This window comes from Poecile atricapillus, chromosome 15, assembly GCF_030490865.1.
Source record: "Poecile atricapillus isolate bPoeAtr1 chromosome 15, bPoeAtr1.hap1, whole genome shotgun sequence".
NCBI classification, from domain to species: domain Eukaryota; kingdom Metazoa; phylum Chordata; class Aves; order Passeriformes; family Paridae; genus Poecile; species Poecile atricapillus.
The window spans coordinates 7,786,977-7,798,340 of NC_081263.1; the positions used below are offsets into that span (position 1 = coordinate 7,786,977).

General features: G+C 56.7%; 1 protein-coding gene across 1 annotated transcript in view; it reads right to left on the reverse strand.

Moving 5' to 3' along the window:
- The window catches only part of NOL4L (nucleolar protein 4 like), a 63,729-nt gene extending 52,689 nt beyond the window's left edge, over positions 1–11,040 (reverse strand). Inside the window, exon 1 of the mRNA XM_058850716.1 lies at positions 10,732–11,040. Within this exon, the coding sequence (XP_058706699.1) occupies positions 10,732–11,040 (309 nt within the window). The remainder of the gene's footprint in view (positions 1–10,731) is intronic.
- Positions 11,041–11,364: the final 324 nt, after the last annotated feature.

Consider the following 11,364-nt stretch of genomic DNA (forward strand, 5'->3'; position numbering starts at 1 on the left):
ACAAGAAGAAATAATTTTCCCGACACTCTGTGCTGACTCAGGCCAAGACTGGGGGCATTCACATTGTTTCTCTACCCAGAACCGTACACAATACCTTTTTTTTCCCAAAGTAAATACTTCCTCGTGAGGGGAGCTGGGTGCTTTATTTTTAGCCGGCAAACACAGCTGAGGTGTGTGTCTTTCACAGGGCACAGGCACCTCTTCAGAGCAAGCCGCTCTTTCAGCTGCCGCAGCTGAGCCACGGGGATGGGTCCAGGCCTTTGCTCTGACCTCTGCTTATTCCTCTCCTGGCTCCCAGGCCTGGGAATGAAAACAGAGCAGCCTGGGAGGAGCAAGCCTGGAAATGGCAGCCCTGCCTCCAGCTGTGGAGAGGGCCCAGGTGCAGGGTGCCAGGGGGAGGTTGGTGTGCTCGGGGTCTGGTGGGCGGCTGGGAATGGGGCTGCCATCCATCCCAGGGCTGCCTGAAGGACAGAGGAGAAGCCCAGCAGGAAGAGATTCTTGCTCAGATGCCTGCTCAGAGGCTCCTTGGATGCCTGCTCTGCCTGGGAGGCAGAGGACATTTTGCACGGCGCAAGAGAGCAGAGCTGCCTCCCTGCCAGCACCAGGCTGTGCGCCGACGGGGAAGCCGCAGGAGCAGCTGGATCTGGCAGGCAGAGGCGGTCGCAGTGCTCCCCAATAAATTTGACCCTGCACCTGCTGGCCAGGAGCGAGAGGGAGCTGGCTCTCTCAGGGATAACAAAATACTGGGTGCCGTTGGGCAGCCTGAGCTGCTGTTGGAGCACTGTTTCACTTGGGTTTGGTGAGAAAGGTTCCTGCAGCCTCATGAATGGAGCACCTGACTGACCTTCCTGGGAAATTTCTCCCTGGGGCAGTGGACTTCCCACTCCCTGTCAGGTGGTGAGCATTACCCTCCTCTCTGAGGTGTGCAGGACCTGTGAGGGAGAAGTGCCACGCTGTGGGTGCCAACACGGAAGAGATCATGAGCACTATTATCTGGGGATTATTATAATGTTGCAGTATTTCTTACTATTCTGAAATAGGCAGGGTTTACACAGAGGAACTGTGGATGCTCTGTTGCTGCAAGTGCTCAAGGTCAGGTTGGACAGGGCTTGGAGCAACCTGGTCTAGTGGAAGGTGACCCTACCCATGGCAGGAGGTTGGAACAAGCTGATCTTTAAGGTCCATTCCCACCCAAACCCTTCTAGGATTCTATGATTCTAAATCTTGAGTTTGGTGGGGTTTTTAAAAATATATCTGCAAAGGTGGACAGTGATGTCTTAATGTTATTTGGATCTTGGCTTAGGTGATTTGGGGGAGAATGCTATTGGAATGGAAAAAAAACGGGGGGGGAAATGGTGGTAAACTACATTTACAATCAGAAGAGTTTTTATACTCCATAGTATCCTGAAAAAAATATAAAACTAGGAATCTAAAGAATATTGACAATATGTATCTGTAACACAAACTCAGAACATGTCTAGAGGTGGCTCTTCCTTGAAGTAATTTATCACTGTGAGCAATTTCCGCAGCACCAAGCACTAATCTAATAAAAATCACGACCAAAGCAAAATCCTTTGAGTCAGAGGGTGGCCAAGGCACTGTAACAAGTGACGAGATGACCTGTCACAGCAAGGTGACCCCTCTTTGCCTAGGAATAGACCCAGCAGTGTCAGGGCAGCCAGGTGACATCGTCACACCTACAGTGAAAATGTGGTGATGTCAAAATGAAACTGAGGAGGAGCAGCAGCAGTTCAGCTCCTCAGTGGTAAGAAAAATTATGTAAAATCAGTTACAAATGATGCTACAGTGAATCAAGGTCAGGCAGGGCTGAGAGGCTGAGCCCTGGATGTGTGGCATCCCGGTGCCAGCTCCCTGTGCCCTGGCAGTTCCCAGTATGTGGGCCACTGTCGGAGACTCCCACAGGAACAGCGTGATGTGCCTCTAGGGAAATGCTGACAGCTCAGCGGATGTTGGAGCGGGGTACAAGGCCTCCACACCCTCCCCTTCCAAACCAGCCTCCTCTCCAGGTCAGGGCACTGCAGGGATTGAGCTGTACCACACCACAGTGGCTTCAGCACAGCCTGGCCATGACACACCGGAGCCTGGAAACACCCATTGCCACAGCCAAGCACCACCACGTTTGCTTCCCGTGAGCCCACGCTGGGTTCAAGAAAGGGGGACATTATAGAACCACAAGGGTCGTGCTGGACTTCATCACACACTTTCCCAGCATGGGAACCCAGGAAAACAGATGTCCACTGCCCTCAGTGAGAGCAGACATTTGTGTTTACCCTGGGCTCACTCATATTTATCCTGGGCTCTGGCTCTGCAAGGTTGGAGGGTCCTATACAGGGAGTCAAGGCAGGGGCCACAGGGGACAGACAAAGATGGAAGTCTGGTTTTCTCCCTTTGCATTCAGGTAAACCCTCCCCACCCCGTATTCTGATGTGTGTCTGTCATAACCACTCTTGGTGAACCCCAACCCTTCCAAAAGCCAAACCTGGACTTGTAGATGAACCCAGGAATGATTCCCCACTAACCTGGGATGACCAAGTGGAATTTTTTTAAGCTCTTACATGTGGGGGGAGTAGAAGTCAAGCACAGTCTTAAACACTTTGTTGTGGTAATCCATCCACAGAGATCCCTCTCCCAGGTGTGACACTTCATCCCATCACATCTGATCTCAGTGCCACATCACTGCAGGCTGGACACACAGGGCATGTGGAGTGGCCTCACATCTGGCTTTCCCTGGTCTTTTGTGTGTCTGTGTCTCCAAACAGGGATGCTTTTGGGAGCAGAGGAAAGGAGGGGCAAAGCAAGCGGGGCAGGGAAGGCAGACAATTAATACAACCTGCCCTCTGTGAGAGGAATAAATTGGCAGCTGACAGGTTATAATCTGTGCAAGCAGGATCTTCACAGGAGAGGTGAAGGCTCCATTGGGGGCCAATTGGATGGTTAATTAGGAGGACAAAGCAGAGGATTCGTGAAAATGTTTATGAAAGAGTGCTTGGCAAGGGAGCCCCTGAGAAACACACACCAGAGAGGAGCTGTTTTGGGCTGGGAGAGGAAACACGAGGGTGAAACAGCAGAACGAGCGCTGAGAGGGAAAACAGCCATGCAAATGTGTCGAGAGGACGGGGATTCCCAGGTGCCCTGCGGAGGAGTTCAGGGGAGGACCCGAGGACACCTAATGTTCTAGAAATACACGGGCTGTGTCCTCCCTCTCCCTGCTCCCTTCGCCGTCCCCACCCTGGTGCGGCGGGGAGCGGGCTCTGGGTGCCGGCAGGCACCGCTGCCGCAGCCAATCGGCGCCCGCTGGCCGGGCAGAGAAGGGCACGAGGAAAGCAATTAAACCGAGCTTTGATTGGGCTCACAGATGACTGCTTGTGCTAGAAATGCCTGAGCTTCTTTAAGCGCCTCGGCGGTGGCTGGAGCCGGCCTGATCCCCCATCCCCTCCTCGGCGCGTCGCTGCTGCGGCAGCGGGAGCGTGACTGATGCTCTCTGTCCCACACACGGCTCCGAGAGCTCAGAGGTAGGAACCAGTTGCTAAGAGACAGGACTGTACTTTCCAGCCCACATCCAGACCTTTGTCACCAGCTCAAGGGCTTTCTGCCGGATCCAAACGCCCGGCGCAGGTGAGCCGGAGCAGGCAGGCCTCCTCCCAGCTCTGGGAGCCCCACAGGCGTTCAAACTGAGCATGGAAATGACAGAGCCAAAAACATCCCCAGGGGACCAGCTTCCCTGGACTGGCTGCTTGTCCCAGCGCTGTGAGACTGCAAACTGGAACACCCTGCAGCACCTGGGAACCAGTGTAGGAGCTACCTGCAGCACCGACACCCAGAAGGTTTTGGATGTCGCCACAGTGTGGATGACTCGGTATTTGAAATGAGATCTCTCCTTCCAGTGCAAGCCAGGAGAGGATTCCCAAACTTTCGTCTCCTTTTTTTGGGGGGGTTTCCTGGTGAGTTTGGATTCTTAGCCCAAAGACTCCCATAAAAGCAATCTACTACCAACTGGAAAGCCTGAACTTGAGCCCATCTTTTCCAGAGCACTCCCTCCCTCTTGGTGAGGAGCAAATCCATCAGAGCCTTTGCCTGTCTGTTGGAATGGAAATACATCCTCTGGGGCTGCCAAGCCAAAGCAGAGCAAGGACAGAGAGAAAGCACTCACACAGCATTGTCTTGCTGGCTGTCACTCTGTGAAGGGCCCTGCCCTGTGCCAGGAAGACACAACCAGCCTCCACTCCACTTCCAGAGGCTGCTGCCTTAACCTCAGACATAGACAGTGTTACCCAAACCTCTGCTCTGCTCTCTGCTCTCACACACTGCACAGACTGCCTGCAGTTATTTCTCCTCAAATAAATTGCTATTCTTTGGCACCAGCCACAAAAGTGGAAGTCAGTAGCTTTCCAACAAAGACAATGATTTTGGCCAACAGGTACCTGCCCTTGCTACAATCAGCTAATTAAACCAGACACTGAAGCTCAGGGGTAGCTCTGGCCCATTCTCAATGTGATTCTTTAGAGGTGGGCACAGCTTATATGAGATCAGGGAAAGCTAATTAATAATTTGCACTAAAGAAAGCAATATGAATATGCATCCCTCTGTCATGGCAACACCAGAGCATCCATGCTGGCCAGGCCAGGTAGATGGACACTCCACCAATGCTCCTCCACATCCCTGGGCCAGGGTGCCTGGGCTTTCCCTGACATTTGCTTGTCCACAGTTAAGTTCACAGACTGCTCATGTCAAGCCTAACATAATGATAAAACTAAAACTGAACCAGTTGTATCAGAAGGAAATTATTGCTGAGAATGGTCCTGAGAAAGTTCCCACTGAAAGGACTGTGGCTGCCGCTCTGGGCTCTGCTGCAGAATTTAGTCGGTGACTGAATTCCCCTTTCTGCCCGTGGTCAGAGCAAGCCCCTCTGAGCAATGACCCACGAGGAGAGCTGAGAACAGCCATGTACTGTCCTAACAGCCAGTCCTCATTAACCAGGCCCTGAGTGCTTGGACCATCTTCCTGTGCAAAGGTGGGACATAACCTGGAGTGTGGGAACAACGGCCCCTTGTCTGACCTGGGGTTCTTTCCATTTCAGCCTCATTGACCAAGGCCTGGCAGAGCTGTGCTTTGGTTGTTTGCTTCTGGACCTTCTTCAGAGTGACATCCTTTGAGAATTACAAAAATGAAAACAGTTGTAGGTGAAAGAGATAACTTTCAGATAAATGTTATCTAAAACCGACTTCTCCTCTCGGATCAGCAATGCCATGCCTGTTTCTGGAATCATGCAGGATGTGCAGTGTAGATGGCAGAGAGTTATTTTTTTCAGAAACTGTTTGGTCAGACATGTATTGGGAACTGGAACCTTTGCTGATGGAGCTCCAGGTCTCACAAGTGCTGGTGACTGAAGCCAGCACCCAAGGATGAGGGTGGCTGGGATGGTGGGACCTCTGGGGCTGGGACATGGTACTAACAACCACACTGGGACTGCCTTTAATCAGGCTTGTAGGCTTGGCAGAAATTAAGCAAGGACTGAATGAGATGCTGGTTTCCCCCTTATCCTTAGAAGTGGCTTCAGTGGGCTGTCCTGAAAGGGTGGGAGTGAGCAGGGAGTGGACTTTGCTGCCAGATCTCCTGCTCCCAGCAGTAAGGAACTTCATTCTGCCAGTCTGCATAACTGCAGATCATAAGAGCTCTTTAAATTCACCTTGCTAAGGCTTTAGCTACTGCCTGGTGAGCCTAAGCCAGCTCCTGGACCCAGGGGATTGGGTGTCACTGCTCTCTGTGACTCTTACCAAAAGCGGCTTCAGATGTAAAATCTGTGACTGATGTTGTGCAAACTTGGATCCGAATCTGGAGAGGATGCTAATGTGGGAGATTATCTTTAGAAGGGGTTGAATGGGACCATGCACCCAGGCCAGAATTGTTCCAGTCTCCTAAGGGCACATTTAAATGTAAACCTGCCATCAGTTCCACTCCTTGGAAAAGCCAGTGCTGCCCCATGTGCTCAGGGTGGGATCTCTCCACAGGTGAAAGCTCTGCGTGCTCTAAGTAAGGCTGGTGCAATGGGAGTAATAGACAATTTCTCAGATAATACCCTCAGGCCCATCTGCCTTGTCTAAGGCTCTTCTGAATGGTCTTGATTTATTTTTTTTTATCACTTGAAGTCCCCAGAAAGTCTGAGTGGTTATTCACGCCATGAAAACCTTCTGTTGACTGATGTTCTTAGAGGTTATAGATGTGCAGCTTTTTGGGGCACTGAATATGGGCATTGAAGGGTACTTGTATCAGGAAAAATGTAGCCTCTATTAGCTGTTGGAGCAGCATCTTTCTGACATGCCCGGCTCCTCAGCTCCGGCATTCTGCCACTGAGCTGTGCTGTCCCACGGCCTGGCACCGCAGCCTGCACAGCACAACACTCCCTGTCTCTGGAGCTAAAACGAGTTTAAGGATAGACTGTGCTGTGAGATTTATCTGCTGTCCCATGGGATAGTTTTCCTGCTGTCCATGAAAGCCTCCATCCATTCTGCATTTTGGACTCACCAATTATATTTCCAGTGCTCCCCCCACCCCAGCTTCATTCCTTGGGTGAGTTTCACCAGGTACAATTGTGAAATAATTTTGAACATCTGGTGCCAGAGGAGCCAGCACAGGTGAGCTGTACCTGTACAACAGCAGCAACCCACTGGAGCAATGCCCTCATCCTGTTAGCAATGCCTACAGAGCCCCAGAGCCTCATGTCAGCGCTGCGGGGGACGGGGAGAGAGCAGCAAAGCAGAATCAAACGTGGGCAGTGCTGCAGAGCCTGCCTGGTCCCCACGGCTCCGCACAGCCCCCGAAGGGCCGGGCTGACGCCAGGCTTCCCCGGCTCATCCCGCAGCCCCCCAGCCTGCATCACGGCCTGCCAGCACGAATCTGTCCGGGCCGCCACGCCGGAGTTGTGACAAGCTCCCACCACACACGGCCAAGTACAGCATCGATTTAGAGAGCAGCTAACGCCCGAGCCGAAGTCTGAGGAGAACCCTCCCCTGCACACCCGCTGCTCCGGCCACAGCCATCTGCTCCGCCGGTTGTCACCGAGCACTGTCCATTTCCCTGCACTGTGGCTCCATCTCGCTCCACGTTTGTCTGGGAAAGACTGTCTAAATGATGCTAAATGCTTAGGACAAGAGGGACATGAGATTATAATGAACTGCATCTTAGCACCTTGTCACAGACAAATTCTCCCACAGTTCTTAGCAAAGCTGGGGAGAAGGATGAGTGCTGCCCATCCAGTGTCAGGGTGTGCAGCCCATCGATAACGAGGGGGTTCACATCTTAGAGTGTGTCAGCCATAGGAAAGAAGGGCAGATCTGACCACTTTGGGCTGTATCCATTGTCTGTGCTGCAGCAGCACACAAAGATATTCTGCTTCTTCAATACAGCCTAAATGTATTTTTTTCCAACACCCTGACCTAAAGGATGCAGAGTCCAGCCTGTGTGTGAATAGGGCTGTCAGGCAACAATGTCCTACACCGCTAAACCGCCTGTGTTTATCTGCATAGGGCTTTTTTAATTGTATGTGTTAAATGTCCAGCATCTTTGGGACGTTCATCTGGGAAAAAGAAATGTGAACAGTCTCTGTGCCAGACATCCGTCCGCACTGCTGTTCCTATTCCCAGTGCATTCTTTGAGAAGACCACCATCTGCTCTGACCACCACCTAAGGCAGATGCCCCCTTCTCAGTGCACAGTCCCTGCTCTCAAGCCACCCAAATCTGATTAGGCCTGTTCTGATGAGAGGCCTGGAAGAGGGCAAGGGAAAGTTACTCCGGAGAGAAAATAATAACCACATGTTAATTAATTTTTCACTACAGATGCGCTGAAAATACACAAACCAGCTCAGGGTGCATAAGCCAAAAGGAACAGCTCTACTGGTTTTCTGGGGGGGTAGGTGGTGGTGATTATTTTGGGGGTTTGGGATTATCATTATTATTATTTTCCAGAGGAGGAGTGGCCCCAGCCCTGTTAGGGAAAGGAAATCTTATCCCCACTGCTGCCCTCTATGCGCTCTTTACCACCTCTTTTCCAGCTTTCCTCCAGGTCCCTTGGATTTCCTGTAGCGTCCTGCAGTGAGAGCAGAGCGGGATGCACCCCCTGCCACCGCCTCACTGCACCCGGGGTGGGGGCTCTGCCTGTTCCTGCAGCAGGGGACATCCCCAGAACGGTGCTCGCCTGGCAGATGTGCTCGGGGAAGGGCGAGCGGACAGGACGAGCGGGATCAGATTGCTGAGGAGCACAGCCAGGGGAAAGCAACCAAAACACTGCTCCAGAAGTATTTGGGAAAAGCAGCTGAACAGACCTTAAACCAGAATCCAGGCATTACTGTCCAGCAAAAGCCTCATATCAGCTTCATGAATTATTTGACTGCATGCCTGAAAGGCAAGGAAAGCAAGGAAATATACCCCAAACCCAGCCCAAATCACCAAGAATGTGGAGAGCACTGAATTACAAGGAGCTGAAGAAAATCTTTGAAAAGTTATCTCTAAATTTGAGAGCCACTTCAGGCAAAACCAAATTCCCAGCTGCATCCATCTGAAATGGTCCATGGGATTCCTGGTGGAGAGTGGCAGAGTGGGGCCAGGAGGCCAGGACCAAAGGAGCAGGAGGCAACAACTTCTACAAACCCCACTCCAGAAGGTTTTGGGGACTGTGATGACTGGTCTCCCTTTGCAGTGGCTCTGCAAAGTGCTCCCAGTCCTAACATCTGGCAGGCATCTAGGCACTGGGAAATAAACTGTATTGCCCCTTGGAAAATTCGGTTGTCCCCTAGGATATCTCTGCTTGTGTTTGTTGGTTTAGGGGAGCCTGGGTGTAACGCCTGTCTGTAGCCTGCAGGGACTCTGCCAGAGAAGATGCGGGGGCCTAGGCATGCTCCTCGCTGAAACTTCATCTGTGCGGAGGCCCTTTGGGAATATGCGGGCTTGTGCCGGCCTGGTTGAGCTGCTGACCCTCGGGACTCCCTCCCGGACAAAGGGGAGGGGGTGTCTAGCGAGCAGCGGGGTCGAGGGAGTCTGGCTCGGCCTCTCTGGGGTACCATGACTCTGCAGCATTTGGAAGATCTGGGATAGAGTCGCTGACTGGATGGAGAGGACCCGGGAGGGAGTGCTGGATCTCTGGAAGGGGGTACAGCTCCTAATCTGCCCTCCTCAGGGGCTCCTGGCACAGGGGGAGTGATGGAGGAGGGCTGCTAAGAGGTCTTAAAAAAAAAAAAAAAAAATCGCAAAGAATTTTTTTGGGGCATGGCATGGGGGAGGGGGGCAGAGAGGGGAGAAAGAAAGGAGCCTCTGAGCACCACGAAGGGAGAGGGAGAAATAATGACCCTTCCCCCTCCCCCCAATAATCAGGCGGACCAGATGGGAGGTAAATAGTGCGTTTAGAAGCATTTGCCACAGATGGGCTGCCCTCAATGGAAGCATCCTCCAGCCACATCAATGCTGGAGTCTGTGTGCACAGAAAACACTGCACCCTTCAGAGCAGCGGCAGCAGCAGCAGCAGCGGGAGAGGCGGGGAGGGACGGGGAAAAAAATCCCTGCCAGAGCCCTCCGGTGCCCGCGGTCCCGGCGGGGCGGAGAGGGGCTCGGAGGATGGCGGGGGGCGCGGGGCCGGGGCCGGGGCAGCCCCGCCGGGCGCTCCCTGCGCGGGGCCGGGGCCGCCAAAGTTGCGCGTTTCCCCCCGCGCCGGGGAGCGGGACACGCTCGGGACGGGAACAATGGGGCGGCGGGGCAGCCCCGGGCGGCGGCGGGAGGAGGGAGGGAGGCGGCGGCCGGTGCCCTGCTCCCCGGCCCGGCCGGGCGCTGAACAATGAGGCTCCGGCGGGGGAGTTCCCGGGACAGCGGCCCGCGAGCGGGCGGGGGAGGCTGCCCTAATCCGGGCTCTGCCGCTGCCCGCACCCCCCGGGGCACCGGCTGCGGCGGCCGCGCCGGGCGGGCAGCGCCGCGGGACGCCGGGGCCGGGCTCAGCGCGGCGGCCGGGCTCGCCCCGCTCCGCTCCGCTCCTCTCCGCTCCGCTCGGCACAGCGGCGGGGCGGGCAGGGCGCGGCGGCGGCGCGGGGGGGGCGGGGGGTGCCGGCGCCCCCTCCCCGCCGCCCGCTGCCCTTGACTGCAGCCCTGTCCCCGGCCGTGGGGCGGATGGGAAATGCCGGGCGAACGTGATCGGACAGGGCGGGGGGGCGGCGGGGCCCGCACCGGGCGGCGGCGCGGCCCCCCCGCGGGGGCAGGTGCACGGCGGCGGGCGCGGGGCACCGCCGCCCCCCCACCTCCCCCGCGCCGGCAGCGCCCGGGGAAGGCGGCAGCACCGGATGGGACGGGGACGGGGATGGGGATCGGGGGGGCGGCGGAAGGTGCGAGGCTCCGGGCGGGCGCCTCTCCCCATCCGCATCCCGGGCGGGTCGGGGCGGCGGGGGCGCGGCGGCTGCCCCGGGAACGGCGGGGGCTGCGGGAGCGGCCGGGCCCCGCGTCGCGCCCCGCATGGGGCATGCGCGCTCCCGGCGGCCGGCGGGGCTGGGCCGCCCGGTGCTGACGGGACAGGGCCGGCGCGGCGGTGGAGGGGACCGGGGCCCCGGGGGTGCCCGCCCCCACCCCGGGCAATTCCCCCCCGCCCTCCCCGCCCGCACCCCCGGGGAGGACAAACAGACACGGACAGGCAGGCAGACAGACAGACACAGAGCCCCCGGGGCACGGAGCGCACTAACCGTTCCCGTTTTCACCGGCACATATACCACCACTTGACCCATCTTCGTCGCCTCCCTGGTGCCGTTTCCCAGGCGGAAGCCCTTGGACCGGACCCAGAACTGGAACTTGCCTTTCTCCCCCCCGCCGGAGCCGCCGCCGGAGCCGGTTCCCCCCTGCAGCACCTCGGCGATGCGCTGGTACTTGCTCCGGGTCACCGTCTTGGTTTTGGCCGAGTCCCCGTAGGTGCGCAGGCACCAGTCCCGGAACTGCCGCCCCAGCTCGCTGTCCCCGGGGCGGCTCCCCCGCAGCAGTAACGGCGGCTTCGGCATCGCCCGACCGGCGGCGGCGGCGGTAACGGCGGCGGTAGCAGCAGCAGCGGCGGCGCCCGGCCCCGCGCCCTGTCCCGGAGCGGGCGGAGGGACAGCGGCGCTCCCGGGACGGGCTGCGGGGGCGACGGGCGGGATGGAGCGGGGAGCAGGAGGCGCAGGAGGGGTGGCGGCCGCTGTAACGGGGAGTGGGGGGGAGCACCGGGGCTCGGACAGCGACCGGAGGGAGGCACCGGCGGCGCCAGCAGCAGCAGCAGCCGCTCCTGTCACAGGATCACAGGCGGCTCCGGCTCGTCCCCCTCCCTCCCTCCCTCCGCCCGCCCGCCC